Raw genomic sequence first — 16122 nt, forward strand, 5'->3', positions numbered from 1 at the left:
GCCACCTTCCCTCTCGTTATCCGCCACCTTGTCGTGGTGAGAGGGCTCACCCTTCGCAAGAGGATAGTCTTGCGAGGGGTGCTAAGAGCGGATCGTACAATCGGGGTACACTGCCCCCAGCCTGGGGGGCTCACCCTCAGACACTGGGGGTTCTCTTTCGGGCGGTGGAAGAATTTCACCCCCCGGAGAGACGGGGCCCACTTCCCCGTTAGAGCTTTGGCTCGTATGTGGTAAGGGATGGCGACCCGGAATTCAAACGCCCGGTGGCATGACACCGTTAGGAGAAGGGATTGCACGGCGCTTCGGCGCTTCCCTTCCCGTCATGCTCTGGTCTCGACAAGTATGTCGGGCCGGCAGCTCTCGCCGCCCGGGGTTTTTTCCTCCCCTCCGCAAGGGGGGGGGCCTGCTTGGGGGTTTTTACCAAGGGGGTGGGATCGGCGGGGGCCGCAACGGAGGTGACTACCCGAGGGGCTTTGCCCGGAGGGTTTCCCGAGGGGCTTTGCCCGGAGGGGGTCACGCCGGCAAAGAGGTCAGCATGGTCACCCGAGGGGCTTTGCCCGGAGGGTTGTCCCAAAAGGCTTTGCCCGGAGGGGTCCATGCTGATCGGCCACCGGGGCCCGCCTCGCGGGGCGGTTTACCGGTGGCAGGGAGGTGCCTCAGGGTTTCCCCTGAGATAGGTTCACTCAGGCCGCTCGGACGTATTCCGAGGCGGGGCTGAGTCGGCGGGGAAGGCGCGCCGCAGTTACCCAAGGGGCTTTGCCCGGAGAGGTTACCCAAGGGGCATAGCCCGGCGGGTGCTGCGGCCGCCTTGCCCCAGGGCCGCTCGGACGTTTCCGAGGCGGGGCCTGGGGCGAGAGTAGATATCTCCGGTCGGTCGGGACCGTTTCCTCTTCCGAACCGGCCGACCGGAGAGGCGCCTGCCCCTCTCTGAAAGCCTTCAGAGAGGGGCGCCCACATAATGCTGGTCGCCACGGCGTGTAGGGCAGGGCCGGGGAGCGGCGACCCTGTCCAAAGCGTCCGTGGGGCCCCCCGGGTGGCGCCGCCCGTCACGGTGCCCGCGCAGTCGGAGGCGTGGGACCCCTGAAAGCCCACGTGGGCGTCAAATCCCACGTGGGTGTGTAAGGGGCTCGGGGTCGGGCCGGGGTGCGGTATCCCCCCGGCCAATGACGTACGTCCCCTCCCCTTGGGAACTTGGGGCCCGGCCTTGAGGTGTGCGCGGTCACGTTTCGGGGCACCCCTTGGTCGGTGGGGGTATACCCTGGGGGACAGAAGCCGTGACGGGAGAGTGGGATCAATTAAATGGCTAAGACTCGTAGTACAAAAAACACAGAGAGGACGAGGAGGGAGGCAGTTGCCCTAACTAGGGAAAGGGAGGCAGACTCGGCAAGTGATAAGACCTCCGCTGGGAAAGGCCGCCGATAAGAACGCGCGTAAACCCGACGAAAGACCCCGGAAAACGTACGCGGCGGCCACAGCAAACAAGCCAAGAGAGGGGACGAGGGGGAGAAGAGAGACAAGAACACGGGAACCTAACACCCAGATCCCCACCCCCACCCCCACTCCCACCATTGCACCTTCTCCATCCTCGTCCTCCTCTTTGGCGAATAAAGCAGGCAGGGTCCAGAAGCCAGCGCCAAGGCCAAAACCAAAGGTCATCTCGGTAGAGGAGGTCAGCGCGGACCTGAGGACCTTAACGGTCTCCAAAAAGGAGACCATTGATTGGAAGGTGGTTGAGGCCAGAGGCAAGAAGAAGAAGAAGAGGAACACCGACAACACTCAGCCTCAACCAGCCAAAAAGGAGGGAAAGAAATCTGCCCCTTCTTCCTCTGCTCCTGCCCCCAAGAAGACTGCCACAGAAGGCAGGAAGACAACCGGGGCCAACAAGAGTAACGCCAAACCAAGCAATAAGGAGGAGAAGGGTCAAAGACCCAAATTCAACATTCGTCTCCACAAGAGGGCGGCAATCTTGATTAGTATGCCGTCCCAGAGTGGGGAGGAAATGGAGACGACCAATGAGAAGAGGGAGTCGTCGAAGAGATCCCTGGGCGAAGCAATGGCCGGAATTCAAAAGCAGATCCAGATCAAGGATTTCGATATTCCGGCCCTAAAGACCAAGAGGGCGGCCACAGGAGGGATCATTTATGAGGTGCCCGGAGAAGACAGCGCGGCGAGGGCCAGGAAGCTAGCCGATGCCCTTAAAAAAGTATAAGAGCCAAAGGGGATCAGGGTATCGATCCCCACTAAAAAGACGGACATGAGGGGCTCATGTCTCGAAGACTCCACGACTCCGGAGGATATAAGGGCATCGGTGGCAGACAAAGGAGGATGCCCAGCCGACGACATCAGGCTGGGCAAAATAACTAGGTCTTCCCGCGATGGATTGGGCACCTGCTGGATACAGGTGCTCTCCGCCGCGGCCAGCAAAATTATAAAGTCGGGACAGCTAGTCATCGGGTGAACGGCCGTCAAGATCGAAGCACTGGAAGCACGCCCGCTCCAGTGCTTCAAATGCATGGGAGTCGGCCACACACACGCCACTTGTAAGTCCCAAATAGACCGCAGCGGACTCTGCTATCGCTGCGGGCAAGGTGGCCACAAGGCAGGCGAGTGTGTGGAGAAGCTTTGCTGCCCGTATTGCAAGGATCACGGTCATAAACCAGACCACAGATACGGGGGCAAGGCTTGCCAGTATGCCACATCGGCGAAGAAAGGAGGAGCGCGAGGCAAGCAGAGACCAGCGGCGAAGAGCAACGAGGGAGGCAAGAAGATGCCGAAGAAGCCAGCTTCGACAGGAGCAAAAGTCAAGAGAGGTGGTCTCGAGGGGGAGAGCAAATCATCTTCAACATGAATGCTCTCCTCCTCCAGGCCAATTTAAACCACTCCGCCAGGGCACAAGACCTGCTTATGCAACACCTGGCGGAGTGGAATATTGATCTGGCAGTGGTGACGGAGCCCTATCGTGTCCTGCAAAGAGACAACTGGGCAGGAGACGATCAGGGCTCTGTCACCATAATTGGGAAATCTGAGAGGGGAGCCCTCCCCCTTTCCCTAGTAGGAAAAGGCGAGGCCTATATTTTCGTTAAGTGGGGGGAAATTGTTGTGGGGGGGGGGTGTACTTCTCTCCAAACAGGGACGGCGCCCAGTTTGAGATCTACCTGGATAGGTTGACGGCCGAAGTGCGCCGCCACCTTCCGGGGAGAGTTCTGGTCATGGGGGACCTTAACGCGAAATCTGACGCGTGGGGTTCCCCCGTGACCAATGCGAGGGGCGTGGTCCTGGAGGAATGGGGGGCTCAACTGGACCTTCTGGTGTTAAACAGAGGGTCCGAGTTCACATGCGTGCGGCACAACGGGGGATCCGTGATTGACGTCACTTGGGGATCCCCTCGAGCCGCGCGCATGGTGAATGGCTGGCGAGTCATGGTGGGGTCGGAGAGTCTATCTGATCATAGATACATTAGAATGCAAATCTCCGACCCCTCCGGTGGACGCCAGCCACCCTCCCAGGAGGAGGGGAGAGGTATACCCCTACCCCCAGATGGGCGCTTAGGCGCATGAACAAGGACGCCCTAATGGCGGCCGCCGTGGCAAAAGCGTGGGAGGATAGTCCCATGCTTGACGCCTGCGATCCTAATGAGGAGGCGGCCTGGTTCCGTTCGGCAATGGCAGAGATTTGTGACGCTGCCATGCCAAGGAGCCAGGCCAACAACAAGAGGAGGGGGGTGTACTGGTGGTCTCAGGAGATCGCGTGGATGCGAGCCGTTTGCATCCGGACGAGACACCGGTACACCCGTTTTAGGCGCAGGCGTCATACCAACGAAGAGGCGGCCGAACTGCTGGAGGACTACAAGTCGGCAAAGAAAACCCTCCAGCGGGCTATCAGGGAGGCCAAATCCCGGGCCTGGGACGAGCTCCTGGAGACCCTCAACAAGGATCCGTGGGGGAGGCCATACCGGATTGTAAGGAAGAAACTGCAGTCCGGGGGGCCTCCCACCACAGAGGGTCTCCCATCGGTATTATTAGAGGAGGTAATCACCACACTCTTCCCCCCAGATGAAGCGGAGGAAGAGGGTGGTGACAGACCCCGGGGTCCTACGATCCAAAATGATTGGAGCGAGGACCTCGGGGTCACAAGTAGAGAGCTCGTCTGAGCAATTGGGCGGCTCCGGGCGAAGAACACAGCCCCGGGGCCGGACGGAATTTCCGGGAAGGCCTGGGTTTTGGCCCTCAACGTCCTTGGGGGGAGAATGAGGCAGCTGCCTCAAGAAGGGCCAATTTCCGTCCATATGGATGGACGCAAAATTGGTCCTTCTACGAAAGGAGGGGCGCCCCGCAGAATCCCCTGCGGCGTACCGCCCCATTTGCTTGTTGGATGAGGCGGGCAAGCTTTTCGAAAGAGTGATAGCTGCCCGCCTCAGAGAACACCTGTCCGGGGTGGGACCCGATCTCTCCGAATGTCAATACGGATTCCGAAAGGGCAGATCGACGATAGATGCTCTTAAGCATGTCAAAGCCCTCTCGGATGAAGTTGTAGGGGGGGGGCGGTGTGTTGATCGCGACGAGCTTGGACATCTCGAACGCGTTCAACACGCTGCCTTGGAGACATATACGCGAGGCACTCCAATATCACGGAGTGCCTCGCTACTTACAGGAGGTGATCGGGGACTACCTTAAGGACAGGTGGATCTCGTACACGGGGCGGTACCAAGTGCCGCACAAGAAAAAAATTAATAGGGGGGTTCCACAGGGGTCGGTCCTAGGACCGCTCCTGTGGAACATCGGGTATGACTGGGTTCTGCGGGGCGCACTTCTCCCGGGCGTGCACCTTGTGTGTTATGCCGACGACACACTGGTTGCCCAGAGCAAGTTCCCTCTCCCCTATCCCGCCTCCTCCTCGATCTCCTCAATCTCTCGCCACCTGGGCGGCAAACCTTCTCCCTCGTAGGCCGACCCTCTTGCGCCGCATTGGGGGCGCATCAGGGTCGGCCTCTCTCTCTCTTTCGGCCGCCTCCTTCCGCGTGAGGACGTCCTCACAGAAGGAGGCGACCGCCTCCCATTTAAGTGGGCTTTCCAGCATGGCCTTGACCATGCTGGGAAGCCCAAGGTCCCCCCCGATGACGTTGGTCAGGGCACGGCGCTGGTCTGCCCAAGCTGGGCAATGTTCGACCGTGTGTTGCGCCGTGTCCCTGACCTCCGTACAGTGGTGGCATCTCCGCGATGGCTCTCTCCGCGCCTTGTCGTGCAGGTACTCTCCGAAGCACCCGTGCCCGGTGAGCACCTGCACGACTCTATATGAGAGTCCGGGCTTTCTCGACAGCCACTCCTGAAGTACTGGCTGGATGGCCTGGACGGCCCGCAGTCCGGCTCTTGGTCGGAGGAGAGCCTCCGATCATTTCTCCACCGCCTGGTGTTTAGTCAGACGGCGGGCCGCCTCCATCGCCTTCGGTGTCATGATGCGACCCCGCCAGCGGAGGTCATCCTTTCGATCGTACATTTGTTTGTACGCCCCCGCCAGCAGGTCCCAGGGAATGGACCCTGACACCGCCAAAGCCGCATCCAATGAGAGCGTCCGGTATCCGCGGACGAGCCTGATGGCTAGCTTCCGCTGTAAACTCAGCAGAAGCTTCTGACTTTGCGCCCTCAGGCCGCCCGCCCACACTGGCGCTCCGTAGAGCTCCATGGATCCGACCGCCCCCATGTAGAGGCGGCGTATCTTTTCCTTGGGCCCCCCGATGTTGGGCAGCAAGCAGCCAATCGAGTTGACTGCCGCCCTTACTCGGGGGACAAGGCGACGGAAATGTTCCATCCAGCCCCAGCGACTGTCGAGGGTGAGCCCCAAGTATTTAATATGGGGCTTTACCTCCACCCGAACTCCCTCTATCTCGATGTAGGACTGAGGTGGCCCCCCCCTAGGACCGTTAAAGTGAATACACTCGGTCTTCTGGAGGGCCACGCTCAGTCCCAAGGCGCGGATCTTGCCTATAACAAGCTCGACGCCCACTGCCGATAAGCGTCGAGCTTCCCCCCAATCCTTCCCCCGGGCAAGCACCAGTGTGTCGTCGGCATAACACACAAGGTGCACGCCCGGGAGAAGTGCGCCCCGCAGAACCCAGTCATACCCGATGTTCCACAGGAGCGGTCCCAGGACCGACCCCTGTGGAACCACCCTATTAATTTTCTTCTTGTGCGGCACTTGGTACCGCCCCGTGTACGAGATCCACCTGTCCTTAAGGTAGTTCCCGATCACCTCCTGTAAGTAGCGAGGCACCCCGTGGTATTGGAGTGCCTCGCGTATATGTCTCCAAGGTAGCGTGTTGAACGCGTTCGAGATGTCCAAGCTCGTCGCGATCAACACACCGCCCCCCTCCCCCCACAACTTCATCCGAGAGGGCTTTGACATGCTTAATAGCATCTATCGTCGATCTGCCCTCTCGGAATCCGTATTGACATTCGGAGAGATTGGGTCCCACCTCGGACAGGTGTTCTCTGAGGCGGGCAGCTATCACTCTTTCGAAAAGCTGTCCGCCTCATCCAACAAGCAAATGGGGCGGTACGCCGCAGGGGATTCTGCGGGGCGCCCCTCCTTTTGTAGAAGGACCAATTTCGCGTCCTTCCATATGGACGGAAATTGGCCCTTCTTGAGGCAGCTGTTTGACAGCTGCCTCATTCTCCCCCTAAGGACGTTGAGGGCCAAAACCCAGGCCTTCCCGGGAATTCCGTCCGGCCCCGGGGCGGTGTTCTTCTCTCGGAGCCGCCCAATTGCTCGGACGAGTTCTCTACCTGTGACCCCGAGGTCCTCGCTCCAATCATTTTGGATCGTAGGACCCCGGGGTCTGTCACCACCCTCTTCCACCGCTTCATCTGGGGGGAAGAGGGTGGTGATTACCTCCTCTAATAATACCGGTGGGAGACCCTCTGTGGTGGGAGGCCCCCCGGACTGCAGTTTCTTCCTTACAATCCGGTATGGCCTCCCCCACGGATCCTTGTTGAGGGTCTCCAGGAGCTTGTCCCAGGCCCGGGATTTGGCCTCCCTGATGGCCCGCTGGAGGGTTTTCTTTGCCGACTTGTAGTCCTCCAGCAGCTCGGCCGCCTCTTCGTTGGTATGACGCCTGCGCCTAAGACGGGTGTACCGGTGTCTCGTCCGGATGCAAACGGCTCGCATCCACGCGATCTCCTGAGACCACCAGTACACCCCCCTCCTCTTGTTGTTGGCCTGGCTCCTCGGCATGGCAGCGTCACAAATCTCTGCCATTGCCGAACGGAACCAGGCCGCCTCCTCATTAGGATCGCAAGCGTCAAGCATGGGACTATCCTCCCACGCTTTTGCCACGGCGGCCGCCATCAGGGCGTCCTTGTCCATGCGCCTAAGCGCCCATCTGGGGGTAGGGGTATACCTCTCCCCTCCTCCTGGGAGGGTGGCTGGCGTCCACCGAAGGGGTCGGAGATTTGCATTCTAATGTATCTATGATCAGATAGACTCTCCGACCCCACCATGACTCGCCAGCCATTCACCATGCGCGCGGCTCGAGGGGATCCCCAAGTGACGTCAATCACGGATCCCCCGTTGTGCCGCACGCATGTGAACTCGGACCCACTGTTTAACACCAGAAGGTCCAGTTGAGCCCCCCATTCCTCCAGGACCACGCCCCTCGCATTGGTCACGGGGGAACCCCACGCGTCAGATTTCGCGTTAAGGTCCCCCATGACCAGAACTCTCCCCGGAAGGTGGCGGCGCACTTCGGCCGTCAACCTATCCAGGTAGATCTCAAACTGGGCGCGGTCCCTGTTTGGAGAAAAGTACAACCCCCCCACAACAATTTCCCCCCACTTAACGAAAATATAGCCCTCGCCTTTTCCTACTAGGGAAAAGGGGAGGGCTCCCATCTCAGATTTCCCAATTATGGTGACAGAGCCCTGATCGTCTCCTGCCCAGTTGTCTCTTTGCAGGACACGATAGGGCTCCGTTACCACTGCCAGATCAATATTCCACTCCGCCAGGTGTTGCATAAGCAGGTTTTGTGCCCTGGCGGAGTGGTTTAAATTGGCCTAGAGGAGGAGAGCATTCATGTTGAAGATGATTTGCTCTCCCCCTCGAGACCACCTCTCTTGACTTTTGCTCCTGTCGAAGCTGGCTTCTTCGGCATCTTCTTGCCTCCCTCGTTGCTCTTCGCCGCTGGTCTCTGCTTGCCTCGCGCTCCTCCTTTCTTCGCCGATGTGGCATACTGGCAAGCCTTGCCCCCGTATCTGTGGTCTGGTTTATGACCGTGATCCTTGCAATACGGGCAGCAAAGCTTCTCCACACACTCGCCTGCCTTGTGGCCACCTTGCCCGCAGCGATAGCAGAGTCCGCTGCGGTCTATTTGGGACTTACAAGTGGCGTGTGTGTGGCCGACTCCCATGCATTTGAAGCACTGGAGCGGGCGTGCTTCCAGTGCTTCGATCTTGACGGCCGTCCACCCGATGACTAGCTGTCCCGACTTTATAATTTTGCTGGCCGCGGCGGAGAGCACCTGTATCCAGCAGGTGCCCAATCCATCGCGGGAAGACTTAGTTATTTTGCCCAGCCTGATGTCGTCGGCTGGGCATCCTCCTTTGTCTGCCACCGATGCCCTTATATCCTCCGGAGTCGTGGAGTCTTCGAGACATGAGCCCCTCATGTCCGTCTTTTTAGTGGGGATCGATACCCTGATCCCCTTTGGCTCTTATACTTTTTTAAGGGCATCGGCTAGCTTCCTGGCCCTCGCCGCGCTGTCTTCTCCGGGCACCTCATAAATGATCCCTCCTGTGGCCGCCCTCTTGGTCTTTAGGGCCGGAATATCGAAATCCTTGATCTGGATCTGCTTTTGAATTCCGGCCATTGCTTCGCCCAAAGATCTCTTCGACGACTCCCTCTTCTCATTGGTCGTCTCCATTTCCTCCCCACTCTGGGACGGCATACTAATCAAGATTGCCGCCCTCTTGTGGAGACGAATGTTGAATTTGGGTCTTTGACCCTTCTCCTCCTTATCGCTTGGTTTGGCGTTACTCCTGTTGGCCCCGGTTGTCTTCCTGCCTTCTGTGGCAGTCTTCTTGGGGGCAGGAGCAGAGGAAGAAGGGGCAGATTTCTTTCCCTCCTTTTTGGCTGGTTGAGGCTGAGTGTTGTCGGTGTTCCTCTTCTTCTTCTTCTTGCCTCTGGCCTCAACCACCTTCCAATCAATGGTCTCCTTTTTGGAGACCGTTAGGGTCCTCAGGTCCGCGCTGACCTCCTCTACCAAGATGACCTTTGGTTTTGGCCTTGGCGCTGGCTTCTGGACCCTGCCTGCTTTATTCGCCAAAGAGGAGGACGAGGATGGAGAAGGTGCAATGGTGGGAGTGGGGGTGGGGGTGGGGATCTGGGTGTTAGGTTCCCGTGTTCTTGTCTCTCTTCTCCCCCTCGTCCCCTCTCTTGGCTTGTTTGCTGTGGCCGCCGCGTACGTTTTCCGGGGTCTTTCGTCGGGTTTACGCGCGTTCTTATCGGCGGCCTTTCCCAGCGGAGGTCTTATCACTTGCCGAGTCTGCCTCCCTTTCCCTAGTTAGGGCAACTGCCTCCCTCCTCGTCCTCTCTGTGTTTTTTGTACTACGAGTCTTAGCCATTTAATTGATCCCACTCTCCCGTCACGGCTTCTGTCCCCCAGGGTATACCCCCACCGACCAAGGGGTGCCCCGAAACGTGACCGCGCACACCTCAAGGCCGGGCCCCAAGTTCCCAAGGGGAGGGGACGTACGTCATTGGCCGGGGGGATACCGCACCCCGGCCCGACCCCGAGCCCCTTACACACCCACGTGGGATTTGACGCCTACGTGGGCTTTCAGGGGTCCCACGCCTCCGACTGCGCGGGCACCGTGACGGGCGGCGCCACCCAAGGGGCCCCACGGACGCTTTGGACAGGGTCGCCGCTCCCCGGCCCTGCCCTACACGCCGTGGCGACCAGCATTATGTGGGCGCCTCTCTCTGAAGGCTTTCAGAGAGGGGCAGGCGCCTCTCCGGTCGGCCGGTTCGGAAGAGGAAACTGTCCCGACCGACCGGAGGTATCTACTCTCGCCCCAGGCCCCGCCTCGGAAACGTCCGAGCGGCCCTGGGGCAAGGCGGCCGCAGCACCCGCCGGGCAAAGCCCCTTGGGTAACTGCGGCGCGCCTTCCCCGCCGACTCAGCCCCGCCTCGGAATACGTCCGAGCGGCCTGAGTGGGCCTACCTCAGGGGAAACCCTGAGGCACCTCCCTGCCACCGGTAAACCGCCCCGCGAGGCGGGCCCCGGTGGCCGATCAGCATGGACCCCTCCGGGCAAAGCCTTTTGGGACAACCCTCCGGGCAAAGCCCCTCGTGTGACCATGCTGACCCCTTCGCCGGCGTGACCCCCTCCGGGCAAAGCCCCTCGGGTAGTCACGCGCGGCACCTCCGTTGCGGCCCCCGCCGATCCCATCCCCTTGGTAAAAACCCCCAAGCAGGCCCCCCCTTGCGGAGGGGAGGGAAAAACCCCGGGCGTCGAGAGCCGCCGGCCCGACATACTTGTCGAGACCAGAGCATGACGGGAAGGGAAGCGCCGAAGCGCCGTGCAATCCCTTCTCCTAACGGTGTCATGCCACCGGGCGTTTGAATTCCGGGTCGCCATCCCTTACCACATACGAGCCGAAGCTCTAACGGGGAAGTGGGCCCCGTCTCTCCGGGGGGTGGAATTCTTCCACCGCCCGAAAGAGAACCCCCAGTGTCTGAGGGTGAGCCCCCCAGGCTGGGGACAGTGTACCCCGAAGGGTACGATCCGCTCTTAGCACCCCTCGCAAGACTATCCTCTTGCGAAGGGTGAGCCCTCTCACCACGACAAGGTGGCGGATAACAAGAGGGACACTCTCCTTATTTGGGAGAGGGCAGCAAGAGGGAGCCGGGTTCCGAACTCCCTCTCTTCGTCCCAGGAACAACGTGCAATGAGATTGGAGCCCTCACTCCTCACTCGTGCCGTCCCCGACGGAAGCGGTGAAAACCGCCCGACAATAAACAACAAGACGTCACATGGACATCACAAAACTGAGACGTCACAAGAACATCACAAAACTGAAACACGATGCACAAACATGTACACATCCACAAACGTGACCAACTAAGTAGGGGCCTCAAGCCCAGCCCACAAAGGGCTCACATGTAGAGCGCAGAGGCTGAAGCCACATTGAATGGGTGAGAAGATGATAGTTTACCCATAACGAAGGACAACAAGGTTGACTAGTCACAACGGTAAAGACTACAGACAGAGAGCGTAACCGTACTTATCAGTTTTCGGTTAAGGAGACAATTGTAGGCCGCAGCTCCCATAATCCACAATATACGAGGACAAAAGACTAAGACGGAGAGCGTAACCGGACCTGCTTGCTTCCCGCAAAAAAGGACGAGTGCAGGCCGCAGCTCCCATAACCACAGTAAACGTAACTAACGAGTAGACATTGAGGAGGTCAAGGGGACCGCGGGGTCGCCGCTAGGCGATCCCTCGCCCTCCGAAACATGCATCGCCACCGGAGACCCACCCACATGAGAGGGCCTCCCGGGGAGCTAATGACCTGGGGGAGAGGAACGCTCCCCGATCCCCCACAATCTCTTGGGAGGAACAATCCTTTTTGCGCAGGCGCCAGAGCCGGCTCTGTGCTGTGAGGGCTTGCCAGCCCCCTCGCACGCCAAGCAGAAAGGCGGCGCCACACATTTGGCTGCCAAATGCCCTTTCTGACCGCAGCGGTAGCAACAACCGCTGCGATCAACCCCAGCCCCGCACCTATTGGCCGTGTGGCCAAACGCAAGGCACCTGAAACACTGCAAAGGGCGGCGGGCAAGTGACGTAACCGTCAGCCCCCACCACCCCTCGCCCGACGTGATGCTCCCGGCCTTAATTAATTTGCGCGCAGCCCCGGCCGGACAGCAAAGCCACATTGTCCCGACGTCAGAGTTAGGGAACAATCGAATGTCCTCCATCCTAACTTCTCCCGCGTTGCATCCAGTCGCCGACACCACCTCTGAAAGAATGTCTTTCTTCTGGATGAGGGCCATCAGCCCTCTCAGCCTAATTTCCTCTGTGTGGGATGGACGACCCACCTTTACTCCGACTTTAGCGGAGAAGTCCACCTCCCGGAGCTTTGACGCCAAATCGTCCGCCAGCCTGGGGGAGTCCTTTCCCTGAATGGACAACAGGATGCTGCCTGTCGCCCCCCGTCGGAGACGCATCGACTTTATGCCCAGTTTGGGCAGATCCACCCTCCGCTTCGCCTCGCGAAGGACTGAGGCATATGTCCTCTCACGCTCCCCTCTTCCACCGTGCCGACCGTCAGTGAAACCACTAACGACGAGGGGAGAGAGGGAGTGAACCGCCTCTTCTTCACTCCCCGAGCTGAGACGCTCACCGCAGCACCACCAGGGGCAGGCCCCGAGCGACGACCACGACGGCGCCGACGCCCATCACCACTAGTAGCAGCCCCGCGCCCAGGGACATCCGCCGAAATCTCCGCAAAAGCGGAGGCAGCAGAGCCCCCAGAAGCGGGAAACCGCACCGATGCAGCCACATCACCACTGCCACGCTGTGCAGGCGCACGCATGGAAACCGCTCCAAAGGGAGCAGGCCCAGCCCGCCCCGCAAGCTCCGACCTCAGAGAGGCCATTACAATTGAGGCGATGTCACCCCTTAAGTCGTTGATACGACGATCAATAAGGGACGACACCGCCGCCACCGTGACCGGACAGTCGTCCCACTGCTGCTCAGCAACAAATGCTGGGATTCCGTCTGCCTGATCCGGAGAAGGACGGTCCCGCCGCCTCCTCTTCCTCTTCTTCCCAGAACTTGGGAAGTAGCGAGCCTCCACTTCAGGCAAAACAGCCCGAAGGAAAGCCAGCTCCTCCCTTGTGCTCTCCAGCTGTCTTTCGAGAGCCGAGATCCGCAACCTCAATCCCTGGTTTGCGCTACGGAGCGCATCCATTCCAGGGTCAGCATCCGTTGAGGCCCTCACAGCAAACTCCTCGAGCACACCGTCCAGCTTCATCGAGGAAGTCCGGAGCTCCCTGGCAAAGAAATCTTCAATGCCATGGACCCCGGCCAACCTCTCCACTTGGGCAGTGAAGACGCGAGCTTTTTAAGCTCAGGGGCAGTCTTACCCCTGAGCTCCGCCCTGTACGCCTCATCCGGAGGCGCATTCTCCCGCCCGACCGCGGTGAGCACTGGGCCCAAAGATGGGTCCAGCACCCTCCGCAAGTCCGCAAGTTGGAGCTCCTTGCGCGTCGTCTCATTAAGCCGTTCTTTGGCTTCCGCGAGTCCAGCGTAGTCGCCCGAAGTCTTCGGGCGACCCCTACCGCGCGCACCACTCTTACCTGCGAAGTCTGCCGCACATTTCTTGGGAGAATATTGTTTCCTGCCCGAGAGGATCCTTTTATCGTGGACTTTCCACGTCGGATCCTTGTCCTCGGCCTCGTCCTCCGAAGTCGTCGAGGGGAGCGTGACAAAGGTGAGGTCTCCCCCAACATCCTCATCACCGCTCTCTCCGCGTATCCTGTCCGGAGACGGAAGCAAAAGTTCCTCACCGCTACCGTCAAGATCGCTTGGAGGCACCCCACTCACAATATTCGAAGACGGAGAATCCTCGGTTCCGCACGCGGGACACTTTTAGACAAAGTCCCAGCGTACCCGCGAACACCAACACTTAATGGTGTGCTTCTCGCTGTGTTCGAGGAGCACACGGTACTCCTCCAACACATGACACCTGGAATCGACCCGCGCAAGCAGTCTCCTGACATACTTGGGATCGACTCCATCATCCCGAACCATAAGGCCCTCATGAGCCCTACGGATCCTCCTAGTGTCCTTCGGCACTGTCGCTTCTTTGTCTGTAGCCCCAGCCGGCAAAGCTACAGACGGCCCGTCGTGTGATGACGAAGAAGGGAGAGCCGGGCCCGAATGACCCCCCCCCCCCCCACGCCGGTTCCCAGTATCCGATCCTGGAAAGTCTTCTCTTTTCTTCAGTGTCATTCCCATCTGAAAAGAAAAAATTGGTTTTATCTGTCGGGGGTTTTCCTTTCCCTTAGGAGGTTGCCTTACTCAGCTAACGGGGCCTCCCCCCCGGGTGTTAAGTCAGTGTTTTCCTTCACCTAGTGCAGTGGACAAGTCCTTTTTAGAGTCTGCACATCCATCACACCTCATTCATCCTTCTCACGCACTCCAGCTCGGGTATCTCGGGATTGCGACACCCGTACACTACGGGGATGAGTCCGTAGTGCCCCTGAGGGAGACCATGACGCCTTTTTTTTTTTTTTTATAGTCAGGAAATTTGCCTAAACCAAACTTCGCCGACCTGACCCCTGAGGGAGGGTCAGGAGGCTTTGTGGTGGATTCCCGCCCGTAGTATCCCGAGGGACTATTGGACGGGGGACCGACCTAAAACCTGACTAAAGCCCCTGGTCGTATGGGTGTTGTCCACCGCGGAACCGCTAACGCATAACTTCACGGTGGACACCCGACCGGTGTCCTGAAGGTAGGACACATCCCCCGGGAGGATACTACAGGTATCCCCCCGGAGAGGACATCCCTTGCCCCGAAAGGGCATCGAGGGGAGCCGGGCTACTAGCTCCCCCCGGACTTCCCAGGGTCGACGTGCAATGAGATCGGGGCCCTCACCCCTCTCCCTGCCAAACCCGGTAAGTGAGACGGCCGCAGCCGCCCACTCCCACATGAAAAAACGTCACTGGACGTCACCAACTACGTGGACAGACATATACACAATCCACGACAGAGACCAAGTAAGGGCCACAGGCCCAGCCCTCTAGGGGCCAACGATGAGGCACAGTGGCCAACCACAAAGAAAGGTGGGAGAGTTATTACTCCCACCTATGAACGAAAGACAAGAAGACCAAGACAACATAAACCTGGCGCGGGTGAAGAAACCGCGGAGTCACCTTGCGGCAACCTCCCCGCCACTCAAACACCCGTCGCCGCTACTTACTAAACATAAACTTGGCAGAGCAGGGAGACCGCGGAGTCACCTCACGGCAACCTCCCCGGAACCCCCCGCATCTACCGCTACTCACTACGATCAATAGACAAAAACAAACACTAGACATCGGGGGCAGAGCTGCAGCCCGGCACAGGGGAGCCGCCTCTCAGCGACCTCCCCCGCCCCCGACTACAGTCCACCCTCGTCCAATCCGAACTCGCAGGGGCCTCCCCATCAGGGCGCCCCGGAGCCTGCACACGTTCGATGGGAGAGGTCTCCCTACCTACCTTTCGTCTCTGAGGAGAGACACGAGTTTTCGCACAAACTGCCGAACCAGCTCGATGTCCCGCCGGTTTTCCCCTAGTTGCGCACGATACGCAGTGAGGCGGCGCCATACAATTGGCAGCCCAGTGCCCCGCACCTCCACATCTGTAGCAGCAGTCGCTTCTACTCTTATCGGCCCCACACACATTGGCCGAATGGCCAAATTCGTGTCACCGATAACACGGAAGGGGGCGGCGAGCCAGGTGCACAACATCCAGCGTCCACCACCCCCCCCCTATCGACAGTTTTTTCTCCGCGACAAGTCTTCGAGCCACTTTAACAGGGCAGCGGAGCCATATTGTTCCCATATCCGACTTCGGAAACAAACGGACTTCTCCGGCTTTAATGTCATCGACACTACAGCCTCCAAGTGAAGCAACCTCTTCAAGGATCTCAAGCCTTGTTAAGAGCGCCATTGTTCCCTTCAGGCGAATCTCCTCATGTCTCCTAGGACGACCAATCCTAACTTCTTCAGGAACAACCTCCCGTAGCTTAGACGCAAGAGCATCTGCTTTTAACGAAGAGTCCTTCCCCGTCACTGACAACAGAATGCTGCCAGTGACTCCTCTTCTCATACGCATGGAACTGATATTCAGCGCCCTCACGTCTATTTTAGACTTTGCCTCCGATAAAATTGAGGCATAAGTCTTTTCGCGCTTATCACGCTCCCCCCCTCCAACCGTCATCGAAACCACCGAAGCCGAGGAAGGAGAAGGGATGGCAACTCGTGTTCCCCTCCGAGCTGGTTTGCTCCCAGGGATACTCTCCTTCGACCGTGCAACCTCCGATGAAGGCCGTCCAGACCCACGTCCACGTCGACGCCTCTTCTTCC

General features: G+C 59.2%; 1 protein-coding gene across 1 annotated transcript; it reads right to left on the reverse strand.

The window, feature by feature from the left end:
* Positions 1–8062: 8062 nt before the first annotated feature.
* On the reverse strand, positions 8063–8656 carry LOC114946188 (uncharacterized). The gene has a single exon (XM_029322614.2). It carries the CDS (start codon positions 8654–8656, stop codon positions 8063–8065), a length of 594 nt encoding a protein of 197 aa, XP_029178447.2.
* Positions 8657–16122: the final 7466 nt, after the last annotated feature.

The sequence above is a fragment of the Nylanderia fulva genome, unplaced genomic scaffold (genome assembly GCF_048542155.1).
Source record: "Nylanderia fulva isolate GAGA-0341 unplaced genomic scaffold, ASM4854215v1 Scaffold197, whole genome shotgun sequence".
Taxonomy (NCBI): domain Eukaryota; kingdom Metazoa; phylum Arthropoda; class Insecta; order Hymenoptera; family Formicidae; genus Nylanderia; species Nylanderia fulva.

Excerpts from the sequence above, each read along its gene's own strand:
- LOC114946188 (XM_029322614.2), bottom strand. The coding sequence starts at position 8,656 with ATGAGGGGCTCATGTCTCGAAGACTCCACGACTCCGGAGGATATAAGG.